The 14,044-nt window shown below is 32.4% G+C and overlaps 2 protein-coding genes across 2 annotated transcripts; one reads left to right on the top strand and one right to left on the bottom strand.

The window, feature by feature from the left end:
• Window positions 7,624–8,828, top strand: LOC105172090. Its single transcript, XM_011093427.1, has 2 exons — window positions 7,624–8,156; window positions 8,279–8,828. The coding sequence occupies exons 1-2, from the start codon at window positions 7,624–7,626 to the stop codon at window positions 8,826–8,828; spliced, it is 1,083 nt and encodes a 360-aa protein (XP_011091729.1).
• LOC105171970 (signal recognition particle 14 kDa protein) lies at window positions 9,868–13,657 on the bottom strand. The gene is made up of 4 exons (XM_011093268.2): window positions 13,505–13,657; window positions 12,311–12,404; window positions 12,071–12,180; window positions 9,868–10,408 (listed from the first exon to the last, which is right to left on the bottom strand). The coding sequence occupies exons 1-4, from the start codon at window positions 13,505–13,507 to the stop codon at window positions 10,238–10,240; spliced, it is 378 nt and encodes a 125-aa protein (XP_011091570.1). The 5' UTR covers window positions 13,508–13,657; the 3' UTR covers window positions 9,868–10,237.

Raw genomic sequence — 14,044 nt, 5'->3', positions numbered from 1 at the left:
AAGAACGAGGCAGGGAATGATGGGTATTTATAGTGCACTTGGACATATTGTAGCAGCAAGTGGCACAGGAAAGTTTGTTACAATGGATAGCTACTTTTGACTTCGGACAAAGACCAGGAAAGATATTTGTTAGGATTGGTTTTTCTTTCTTCCACTACCTGCAATAAATATTATATTTTTATCACTTCTATTTTGCAATTAGGGGTGGCAACCCGAAGTATGGGGCACGTTTGGGTGGACTCGGAACCATCCCGTCCCGCCCCGGTACAAAATCAATTAGGATGGGTTTAATTCGGTAAACTTGGTTATTTTTATTTTATTTTTTTTATTTATTTTATAAATATACATAAGAAAGAATATTCAATGCCAAAAAAATTTATCGTCAATTATTCATAAAAATAAACCAAATAATTTATAGCAATTACACATTACTAACACTTTCTTCATTTTCGTCTCATTAAGTATTGTGATATATTTTTTAATTTATCAATTGTTGAACGGATACCTAACAATAAACAAATAAAATGATTTAATATTTTATTAGTATTTATTTTACCAAAATAAAGTAAAATATTATATATTTATATATAAACATTAAATAATAAAACTGGGGCGGGTCCTAAGGACCTAGGACCCGGCCTGAACCTGCTACCCACCCCGTTTGTAATTTTTTGGATGGGGTGGGGCCCGGGCAGGTTCTAACGGGTTTGGGTATGATTGCCACCCCTATTTGCAATAAGGAATCGGCAAAGCTACAGTGTCCTTTTCTTCAGATTTGATCTAATTACGGACAAATTTAATGAAGTTTAAAAAATTATATCTACTATTTTTGATATTATAGACAGCTAAAAACTCATTAACGATCCTGATAAAAGAACTATTTTACCCTTTAATATAAAGGTAATTATGATGGGTTCCCTTTAGATTTGTCATAATTAAATATTCCCCTCAAATTACAAGTACACAACCAAACACACCTTTGTGATAGCATATTATAGGGGGTATTTTTTAGGGTATTGTAATTTCAGGAGAGTATATATAATTTTTAAATTAACAAGTGAATTAGTAAGTATAGGGAAAATAATATTTTTGGTCCCATAAGGAGAGTATATATAACACAGTGATTCTCTCTTTTCTCACAAAAATTGATACCTATAATTCTCATATTTTTATAAGGTGAAGCCAAGTAGAATCAACACAAAGAATCATGTCTTCCACAAATGAATCAAATAGGCTAAATGAAACACTTATATACTTAACTGCAACGTGCTAGGCACGTGATCTACCTCGTTAAATTGTAGATGGAAAAGTGCATGAGGACCAAAAATGCTAATTTTTATAAGTTATGGAATTAAAAGTATTAATCTCGTAATGAATGGGACCAAAAATAACATTCATAACTTATTCGACTAAAAATACTATTACTCCTAAATATAGCAAAACCTTAAAAAAAAGCCTATTGTAATTTACGCTTAATATAATATTACGAAGATCTTTAAGGCATACTCGAATTACTGGCAATTTCTCTAAAGTAAATCCAACTTTTCAAACTTACATACTTTAATAAATTTAGATTAATGATTCATTTAAAATTTTATGATTTATTAAAATTAGGGTAAAATACACTTTGTCTCCCTAAACTATTCGTCATGTAATAATTATTCTCTTAAATTAATAAGTATAACACTTACCCCCACAATTAAATTTTTAGACAATATTGCTCAAATAAGTTCTTCATTTAGTAATTTTGTATTTTAAGTTTAACTAAAAATTTCTTAATTGGAAAAAAAATATCTTTTATTTATAATAAATTAAAATATAATTAGTGAGTTAAATAGTTTGATTTTTTTTTTTACAGACTCGAAGTTAACTAATAAAATATAATCTATGACGAATAATTATATTAAACTTAGTAAAAATTTAAGTTTTTGCTTTGATTTTATTTACCATGATTAATAGTAGTGATTTGTCATGATATTTAAACTGTTGTCATTTTATTTACCATGATAAATAGTAGTGATGTGTAATTAGATAAATTTCAGGGGAGGATCTTGTAATAATCTTGAAATATTATTTAAATTTAAGTAAATATGGAAGAGGGATTCTCAAGAACTCATGACATCAAGTGTCACTAAATGATACGTGGTTTTTTATTATAATTAATTAACATAATGAAAAGTAAAAATAAATCATGGATGCATTATAATTAGAATAAATTACAACAATCCCCTTAAAGTTTGGTAAAATTACAAATACCTTTTCATTGTTCGAAAAATTACAAAATTCCCTTAATGTTTGATGAAATTATGTAATTCTTGAATAGATGTATGAAATTTTCAGCTATACCCTTATTGTAATGGAGACTAATGGAATGGACTAATTGTGGTATTGATAATTATTCAAACAACAAGAATGTATTAGTAATTATATCAAACCTAAGGGGAGGTTGTTGTAATTTACCCTTATTATATTTTTGCTGCAAACAAGGTCTAAATATTAGTTAAAATCATGGAATGAATTGTGATCAAATTTTAAGTTTTATTTGATTTATTCATGATAAACAATATTGATTTGAAATGATTTTTATATATTAGTAATTTATAATATATATATATATATAATAATATATTTTCTTACCGTGTCTGCGATAGGCAGGGAAATAATAATTCTGTATGTTGTAGATGCATTTGAATTATTCAGAACCAAATAAGATCAAATTTTAAATAAAATGTAGAAAATCATTTTAGAACTGATGAACTGAAAGGACTGCAAAGAATTAATCTAATTAATTAATTAATTAGGAAGGTCTACTTGAATCATTCTGGTCAGAATGTGACAGTTGGTAAGAAGGACCGCCTCCGGTACGTAAACGTAATGGACCGAATAAATGCTTACAAATCGCAGCCTCATTGACCGACAATAATTCAAATCGCAAGCCTCATTAAATCCTGTACCAGTGTCATATTCATACGTCCATTTAGGGGGCATGGGGATGATAATTATGGTTCTATATAAATTTATATCGATAATTTTGTTCTATAATTTTAAAAGATTTAATTCATTATGAATAAAAATGATCATACATGTATATGACCGACTTAATTAATTGAGGCCACCTTAATTTTTAGTTTCTTTTTTTCTCATTGTGCGAAACTTTTAAATTATAGGATAAAATTATCAAAATAAATTCGTACAGGGGTAAAATTGTCATCCTCATATTTGCAACATTAAAACTATAATTTCCCACACGTTTAGCCTGACTCATAAATGAAACATATATTATATAATTATTGCAATCTTGACCATTCATTTTTATCATTAAAGATCAATGATTGTTAAAATAAGGGTATAATAGTTAAAAGGAAACAAACAGTGAGGAAGAATGTGCATTATTTCAAAAAACACAAAGATTTCTTTTACCTATTTCATTAACATATGAGTTTTCAACTAATTTTGTATAGCATAGAGGGGTTTTACGTAATTTACCCCATTATTTTGCCAGAGTTCACCTCCTCTTGCTAGAAGGATGAACTCCAACGAAAACAAGAACTGAAATGCCAAAATTAGAAAAACACAATACCAAAATGCTAGCTTAAAAAACAAAAAAGTACGAGTCGATTGATACAATACCCCAATTTTTAAAGGCCACATGAAATGCACATACATTTTTCTGGGAAGAATGGTGAAGTCTAGTAAAAAGAATGACTGAAATTGAGAAAATTAAAAAAAATATAGTACCAAAATATTGTTAAAGGACAAAAAATGCTACGAGCCAATAGAAACATTAGCCCCAATTCTAAAAAGGCATGTGAGATACACATGCATTTTTCGGCTGAAATGGTGAACTCCTATATATGAAACAAAAAAAAAAAGGACCGAAATCGCGAAAATTAAAATTATGCAGGACTAAAATATTACTCTAGAAAGTTAAAAGACAAAAATACTATGTGTCAATAAAAATAATAGCCCCAATTTTAAAAGATCATTTAAGATACATATGCAGTTTTAGTCGAGAAAGGCGAACACCGGTGGAAGAAAAAAGAATTAGAATCGCAAAAATAAAAGAATACAAGACCTAAATACTATCCTAAAAAATTAAAGAACAAAGATGCTATAAGGTAATTTAATAGAAACAATAGCCCAATCTAAAAGGCCATATATGATGCACATGAATTTTTCTAGCTAGAAAGGTAAACTCCTAGAAAAAAAAAATACTAAAATAACAAAAATTAGAAAGATGTAGGACCATATGTTATCGTAGAAAGTAAAAAGACGAAAACGCCAAATAACCTAATCAAGTTGCGGGTAAAAGTATATTTTTGGTCCTGTAATTTTAGGTTAATAGCACTTTTGATCCTATTACTTACTCCTTTAACACTTTTGGTCCTTTTTTTGACGTCTTCAGTCTTGAACAAGTCATGTTTGGTCTTTTTTTGGCAATCATGTATTGACAATTTTAGTCCTAATTATCGATAATAACAAGACAAAAAGTGAGATCTATATATTACGGTGTGAAGAATGTCCTAGAATAGTGTGATTTTGGAGCTTTGGCTTCAATTCATACTATGTCACCAAGTTTTTCAAAAATTTCAAAGCTTTCGGAATGGATTAGTGGGGCAGTCTATGACTCTTGGCAAACCAACCCCCACTTGAACAAAGGAAATATTTAAGAGTTAAAATTCGTATCAGCAGCTCCAGAAACAATAGGAAAGGGGTCTCATCCAACCTTCTATTTCATCAAGCTGCAGAGACCAGACATGGTAGCTTTTAACAAAATTAAAGCTACCTCAGGAGAAGCTCCCCTGGTATCAGCTATTAGTGAAAACGATATCTCTACCAGACGAGTTTGGAGGTTACGGGTTTGTCTCACTGAGATGGACAAAGTCAAGTATCCATTCAAAAAACTTTCTCAAACAAAGTGAATGGATCATTATACTGGGTTCGTAGAAAGCTTATTTGAAAAGAAGAGGATGTTGATATGGAAAAATAAGCTACCAGCGACCGAAGCAATAAGGATGAAGACGTGCAACATGTTGCATTTTGGGCAATGGCAAAACCCTATATGCACTTGCTACAAGGAACAAAAGAAGCCCCTGTTCGGAAGAGAAATTCGGGTTACCCAAAAGAAACCCAAACCAGATCAAGACAAAGGTAAAACAAAGAATTTTTACAAAATGAAGTAAAAATTGAAGAATGTAAAAATTCAAGAATGAGACTAGTGGCTGAAAACAACAACAGTCAGTAAAGCAGGAAGTCAGCTAGCAATTACATACCCGGCAAGCCATCATGACTACAAACTTGAAAGGACACGGGGATAACAAACGCAATAACGCTTTTAAAAAAAGACAAAGTGATGACGAACGCAATAACATCTTATCTAAACATACGTTTGAAATCCGCAGACGATTATAAATAAGGAAGCAGCGAAGCAGATGGAGATCATCGAAAATTTTCTCCAACTCTTCAAAGCATTATATTTTGGGTTTTCCAATCCTTGTAGTTTTAAATTTTTAGTTTTATGGGGGTTTCCCCAATAAGAATAGAACCTTATATAAAAGGCTAAACAGTTGTCTCCTCCTATAGAAGAAGAAGTGTCTATGTAATATTTCAATTATTTCTTCAATAAATCAAAGGTTTATGTTCAACTTGTTTGTCCAAAATTCGATGAAGTCCCTATATTGGAGTGCCTTTTACACCCTAATATAGGAAACGAAATAGGAATGTGGTGTTTATTGCTAAAGGAGCCAAGTATTTGCGAACCATCTGTTGCGATAGTGTGGTTGAAAAAAGTCTGTAAAACCGAGGACTTGAAATGATAGGGAACAAGGCGTTTAGAACAAGGTATGAATTTATGAAGGCTTAATTTATTTTAAAAACATGTTGGGCCTATCTTGGAGCATGTAGTGAACTATGATTGATTTCTAACTAGAAGGGCAAAATGATCATAAAATTTGCAGAAGTACTAAAACTGCGAACATTTGAAAGTTATAGAATCAAAATTGCCAACTCCAAAATTAGAGGACTAAAATTGCCAACCCCTTATAGATACAGGACCAAAATTAAAATCCCCAATTTTAATATAATCAACCCAAAATTCAATGGAACCTTGTAAAGTTTTTTGTTTTGTAATGGAATATGGGACAAAAACTTGCACAACTTACATTGGAATGCCTTTTCTAACGGCTTTTTACCATCCAATAATAAATTCTTATTCATGACGTGATGACGTCATCGGTAGATAACTGTTACAATATCCATTTCAATTTGTGATAGAAGTCATCCGTTACAAATATTCCATCCCAAATTACCTGTTTTTTTAGTGAAAGTGACAAAACGAAAATATTAAAAGGAAAAATTATTTGTTTAGTCATTTAACTTTGGCTACTATTAATTTTAATCCTTTAAATTTGTCTATTTTAGTTTTAGTCCAGTAATTTTTAGAATTGCTTAGTTTTAGTCATTTGACTAAATTTTGAACAATTTTACCTTTACACAACTTTTCAAGAGCAATTTTAGTCCTTATATATTCATTTATTTTGCATTTCATAGCTTACACGCTTAGAATAGTATAAGAATTTAAGTTTATTAAAGAAATATTTGTGATATTACATATAGAGCATTATGGACTATTAGCCTTTATCATCAAAAGGGCAAAAAAGTCAAAAATTAGACTGAAGGAAAAATCAATTTAAATCAAAGTTATAGGACGAAAATTTTCTTTTTCCCAATATTAAATAACCTAATACCAAAAATACATTAAGTCTATAGTTATCTATACTAATGTTCAACCATAAAACCTATGATACAAATAAAATATAAAGTTAATTATTTTATAATAAATTACATATTCATCTCTAAATATTAAATTTCTAAACAAATAAAAACCAATCCATTCTGTTGGATTTCAGTATGTCGCTGGTCGCATTTTCGGTTTCAATTCGATTGAATTACCAATTATGAGCACCATTACATATTATCAGTTCTCCTAAAAATTTAGTTATATATATAAAATAAAGGTGAATAGCAATTTATCCCCTTTGATATTAAAAATGAGCACATTACCCTTCTATGAAAAAAATATAACAATTTACTCCCTATATTTTTTAAAATGAAGCAATTTACCTCCTTATACATAAGGGGGGTGAACTGTTGTATTTTAAAAAATACAAAGAGGTAAATTACTATTTATTTTTTTAATAAGGGGGTCATTTACTCATTTGTAATATCACAAGGGGTTGCTTGTATTTTTTTCTTTAATTATATATATAATAATGATTCAATGATATAGAAATATAAATATAAATAGAATTATAAATTTAATATTTTTTATAACTAATAAATGATATATTGAAGAATTACACGGAAACCCTAACCAATTTTCGGCCTCCCCAGAGAAGAGGTCTGCATTGTGCAAACTCCTCTCGTCTCTTTATTACTGTTTCGAAATTTTCTTCCTGTGGAAACTCTAACCATTTTTCCGTCTCCCAGAGAAGAGGTTTGCATTCTGCAAACTCCTCTCATCTCTTTATTACTGTTTCGAAATTTTCTTCCTTTTGAGTTCTTTAAAAACTCTTCACTCGTCTTTTGTTTGATATACAAACCGTTAGTTCGAGAAAAACAAAGATGAATAGCGTAGCAATGCACGAAGTGCGGCTGATCAACGACGACATTGTCAAAGAAATACTCTCACATCTGCCCGTAAAGTCCCTCTTGAGATTCAAGACTGTCATCAAATCATGGCAGGACATCATCGGTTCATGGGCTTTCGTGAAGCTGCACCTGGAGAATTATTGCAACAACTGCAGCAACAACCAGGGTATTCTCGTACGAGTTTATGATGGTAATACACACAAGTGGAAACTATCAACTAAGTTCACAGATTGCAGCAAATTACGTGAGGTATCGACCCTTGATGGTGATTATTTTATGGAACACATTCGTAGAAATGAAATACCCTTTTATCCAAGAATGGTTGGACCCATTGATGGTTTGATCTGTATTCATGGAATCCGCCCGAGTACTCCAATAGCCCTATGCAACCCTTCTCTTGCCAAAGCTCAGTTTCTGCCGATGTTCCAATTTCATCGACCTGTAACCCCGACGCTTACCGATGCTACGTTGGATTCAGTTTCGACTTTGTTCATAAAGATCTCAAAGTAGTGCAGCTGTCGATTTTCTCCGTTTTGTTTAGCGAAATTCGTGTTGAGGTTTACTTCCAAAGCACAAATACCTGGAAAGAATTGGATCACCAAATACTCAATGACATGTTTATTAACAGGGCAATCATGCCTTACAAGAATGGATCATTGTCCTTTTCCCACTGGCTGGCACTCAAACGTGTGGGACGAGTCGCTGGTCCTAATTACAGCATACTGTCATTCAACATGCAGAATGAGGTGTTCGAACTAACCCCAGTGCCGCCTTGCGTTCATGGTGCTGCATATAAAAGAAAAGTGGAACTTGGATTTTTGCCTGAGGTTGATTCTCTTCTCCTCTTTGTTCACCCTCTCAGGAGACAAAATTCTCGAGAAGATGTGTGTTTCGAGAGATGGGTGTTGAATGGTTTAGGGGCCCAGGGACGTTGGACGAGGTTGTCGAGTATTAGAATTCGACCTCTTAAAGGAATACCGAAGCCCGTGGTTGTATGGAACAGCGATGTGTTGATCTGGGAGGAATCCGGTAAGAAAAACAGACTAGTTTTTTACAATTACTGCACTCGAGAAATAACAAATGTGATAGTGATACCCCCGAAGCAATGTGCTCCGAGGGTTCTTGGGTACAAGGGAAGCTTGATTTCACCTGCAATTTTCATGAAGACTCAATTATAAGTAATATGCAGTTCCCTGGCTGATTTCTTGTTTGATGCAAATTCTTGATCCGTTGTATTCTGAGACTTGCCACCAGCTCGATCCTAACATGGGAGAAGGCTGGAACAAGTCTTGCTATAAACTCTATTTTAATTAGTTGGGTTCAACATTTTTACTAGAAAAGCTTAAACTTGTTTTGCTTTTGGCTTACTCACTTAAGTTTAACCTTGATTCAAAATACTTTGTATAAAGAACCGACAGTTGAAATTCAATCAGAAGATGCTGCTGCTTTTATTCCTATTAATGCAATTTTTTTCGTTAACTATTTATATGGTAAATTATAGTTGCGTATAATAAAGAACTCGTTTGCAAAATTACTTACACTTTCCTTATTTTAACATACGTCTAACAACGAACTTATTTGTTAGTTTAATTTAAATTTTTATCCAATTCTCTTGGTGAACTAAGTCAAAGGGCATTTAGATTATGAACTATATTTATATATTTTTAGAATTTTATAATATACTTTTATAGATTAATATTTTTTTTAATCCCTCGGATTTTTCTATTTTTTTCAGTTAATTATTTGTTAGAAAACATTATATATACAAATAAAGTAGTTATTTTTACCTCATTGTCTACAAACTTCCTTTTAGAGGTACTTATATTTTTCTATATAATATCATAATTATATAGAGTCTTGATAAAAATATTTATAATTTATCAATACAACTTTACCAGCTATTAGTGTTTGCAGCTCAACTTTCGGAGTAGAGTCTGCAGGTCAAAACCAAAGACATGATACAAGAATGCAAGTTAAAATCATGAGCAATTCGTAGAATCTGAGGCCTTTGCACCATCGATTCATGCCTGTTAAAACTACTCAAAAGCATGATGAACAATCTCAATAGGCTCCTCTTTTGGTAGAAGAACATACAATGACTATTTTTACCAAAAAAGAAAAAAGAGGCAAAAATGTTCGTCTTCATTCATTAAAAATTGGACTGATAAAGAAATTTCTTGTTAAACTACATACCTGGTTAAAATTAATAAACCCCAATTCCAAATGATCGTTTCTTCGACTACTTTGAAAGAAGCCATTCAAGAACAAATGTAAAGATACAAAAGATGGACTTGGACTAATTCAAGAATGAACCTTGAAACAATCAAGCCCCCATTGTCACAAGCGTGGAAGTGCAAAACATACTCTAGCAGCCACTCGAATGTTTTGAATAGTTTGAATGTACAAAACTGAAAGCAGAAATTCATCTTAACATTCTGTAGAGATGGAAACAAGAATCTATAATCTATACCTCCAGCAAAAAGTTCGGCCATCCAATTTCATCATAAAGATTTTTAGCTCTGTTAGTCGAAAGCCCAAAATGTAAGAAGGCATACACCAAAAAGAGATGAACAATGGAAATTTTTGTTCAGTTAGAAGTTTTCTTAGCAGCAGAAGATCGTTTCTTTGAGTCCAGTTTTTTATCAGAATCTGCTGCCTTTCTTTTATCTTTTCTCTCCCTCTTCTTCAGGGCAGTCATCCTGGCTTTTAAAATAGTCGCATAACTTGATTGAAAACGTTGATGATCTTTTGCCCCGACCTGCAAATACACAGTCCAGAACCATGATTATATTTTATTGCAACTTATTTTCAGGAAATTTTTGGAGGAAAAGAAACAGGGAAAACAAAACAGAAATGACAATGTGCAATAAAGATCAAATGTTTGCAGAAAACAACACAAGCGGAACAGAGCAACATAAAAAGGCTACTTATGACAAGCATTAATTTTGTTTGTACTTTATTTAAGTGATATTTTGGCTCAAAAGATGTTGGTCTATTTCTGAAATGATGGTCAGGATAAAAACTAACAGCTGCAGCAGGTCTCAGATGTCAACTTTTAATTGGAAAGCTGTGTAATTACTCATGTGCTGGTAAAAGTGAGCACATTCATGATTTTCGGTCTTTTTCCAAGCCTACATGGCAAGCTTGAAAATCAATTTCTTACTCAGCATAAAGAAACATTTTATTTCCTACCAACTCCCTGCTTTTTCAAGTTGATGAATCACTAGAAAGAATTTTGCTCAAAATACTGCCAAAAGTCATTTAGTCATGTATTCATGGAGTGAAAATTTGTATAGAACATATGCAACGCATTTTTCGAAGATATTCATAATCTCAAATCTGTGAACTTTATGAAAAAACTTCTTGGCCTGTTCAACAGAAGTTATAGTTACTTTTCAAGTGTAAAAGATTTTATCCAAGAGATTACCCTCAGGTTCCTCATCTGTAGTAACATGAGAAGTTAGTTTATATTTAGTCAGTATATGCCTAGAAATTACTTCTATTGAGAAATAATAACAGTAATATTCCATTCCTATGAACATCTTCAGCCATCATATGCAGGTAGAAAGATCAGAATATGTGCAAAATAAGACTTCATAATCATTGACGGATATACATTTGACCTGCAGAAATAGAGGCAAGGAGTTCCAAGACTGAATAAAATCATTGGAAAACAAGTACGGACAATCATCTAGGTATATGACTGCAATTATAACAGTAGATTCTCAGAACCCCACAATAGCCTTGCAGCGATCTCTCAGTATTGAGAAGATGATAAAGAAAGTTGCCTTTGTTTTTCAGTATTTCTGTTAAAGAACTATATATATCTACAGATATTCTATTTGATTAAGGTGGAAGAGTAAAGGTACATATCAACAGAAACGGTCTCTCTCTCTTCTCACTACTTCCAAGACAACAAATGGATTTGGCATAATAGAATGACATTAAGTGGGGTAGGGGCAGCATCCTAACAGTTAGGTAGCAATTTCCTCGTTTTACAGAAATGTGCTGGTTCAAAGGATACCATGATAAGTTGAAGCAGTTAAGATGAAGTCTTCATAATGCTAGCAACCCCAACTGGATGTAGCCTCATATACTACATAAGCATGTGTTGGATCTCACTGGAAAAACAATATAACAAGGGTGCAAAGTACCTTAAGTAAACCGTGTTACCACATTTGATTGACAACAAAGAAAATAGTCCTAGAATGCTCCAAAAATTCGTCTTCCACAACTGTATGACACCTCAGTATTTGGTAACAAACCAAAGTTGCTTGCATTTAGCTAGGTGTTCATGAGGTGCACTTAACGAGTAGCTCAACATTGTTTATTTCATCAGTCAAAACCAGTCAGACTGTACACGAGTGTTGAGGATAATAAAAATTAAACATAAAAGAGGGAGGACTGGTTGAATACATACCACTGTGGAAATGGTCTTCCTGCCGTCTGTTGCTCGAATAAGGCACCTATACTCAATTTTTTCTCCAGCTGTCTTCATCTTATTCCTTTGCACCTTGGACTTGTCAGAAGCTGCAAACATAGCAAATCAATGGCGGTTGTTATGTCAATTGCTAACCAAGCAGCATGCATTACAAACAACTGAATATTATATCTCCTCAAGTGGTGAAAAAGGTTAGTGTAAACAAAGATGAAAACTCACAGTGTTTCAAGGTAACCCATACAGAGCCCTTTTCTGTAGTCCGCTCGAACATGTTTGTAAGTTCATTGAGAAATGGATCCGGCTGTAATCGCACCTATACAAGATAAAATGGATGTGGCTAAAACTACAATAAATGTTCTAATGTGTTCAAATGAATATTCTTATTTGCCATCATATGGCAATAGTTCTAACTAAGATCTGCTGTTCACCTATGACCTATGCAAATGGCAAATACACATTTCACGTAATATAATATATGTGTAACACATATTTTCTACATGCATTATCAAATTAAGGCACGTATTTCATATTTAGAATGCTGCAACTCTGATGCCAATGACAGTACATTCATGCCCTGCATCCATCATCCTGCAACCCCCACCCTCACCCCACCAACCAAAAAATTCCGCATAATTTCACTGGACCACTTCAACTTCAATACAATGCAACCTCAACTTCACAAGCAAGTCCAACACCAACATCTCCCTTTCTTATGTTCATTCATCAAGAGATCGTGCAACATTCAGGGCACTGTATACATAACATACATTGCATTACTCAATTTTCATGTCACGTATAAAAAGAGGCCCAAACGGCCTCTTTAACCATGCTTTTACACCGTAAGAAAATAAGTAAGCAACAGACAGATGAAAAATCTCAAATGAGGGCTCCACTAGAACTATCTACTTAAAGTTGTTTTTTTCAAAAGGTATTTAAAGTATATTTTAATCATCATAATTCAGTTCACTACCACTTAATCTTTTCTAAAGTTCCACCAACCGCAGCAGAAACTCAAAATCGCACACAAGACTAGACTTTGCTTCTACAAGCATCAAGTTCAACTTTTTATTGTTTTTCTTTTTTCTGCTAAATCGGTCTTTCACAGAGAAATCCAGTGACGCCTCACCCCAGAAATATCAGAAAAACTAAATGAAATCCGAATTCCAAAAATTCCATTACATACATTATCACACTAGTTACCGTCTAAACAATTCATAAGTCCCTAAATATCAACAAAGAGAACGGAGACAACAGAACAACTCATAAACACTATCCAAAACAACATTTCATTTCATGATCTAAAAATTGAGTACTTTCAGATCAAATTCAAAATACAAACGCGTTCGCGCACACACGCATATACAAATTCGAGTATACGCATAAGAATTGCCAAGTAGAGAGAGAGAGAATCACCATCTCTGGAGGATGAACGAGAAACACGGATGTGAGGTTTGGGGGTTTTTCTTTTCTTGCTATATTATTACTAGTGCTTCTTTTTGTAATCTTTAATGGAGCGTTTGACGCTGTGGATCCGACCACAATTAGATTATGGGTCGGACTATCCGTATTTCTAAATATTGTCAAATGTAAGCTCCGCAACTTATCGGAGATATATTCATTATTTTATTCGCACAATGTAAACGATTTATGACCATGATACCCTATTATGCATATATATGGACACGGAGCCATATGAACACGATACACTACGAATATGGAGATACGAAAATATAAAAAAATTAGAAGACAATACGATACAGACACGATTATATATAATATTTTTTTTATTAAATATATTTTGAATTTATCATAAAATTAAAATATACAATATAAAAAATATAAGATAAAATATAAAATAAATATGTCTTATATCTAAATTTTTAACTAAATATGACTTCAAAACACATAAATAATCGATTTATTTTAAAAAGTATGCCGTGAAAATTTTCTAAT

Source organism: Sesamum indicum, linkage group LG10 (genome assembly GCF_000512975.1).
Source record: "Sesamum indicum cultivar Zhongzhi No. 13 linkage group LG10, S_indicum_v1.0, whole genome shotgun sequence".
In the NCBI taxonomy this organism is placed as follows: domain Eukaryota; kingdom Viridiplantae; phylum Streptophyta; class Magnoliopsida; order Lamiales; family Pedaliaceae; genus Sesamum; species Sesamum indicum.
Note: the sequence above shows the minus strand (reverse complement) of the source record. Positions and strands in the feature narration are given on the sequence as shown.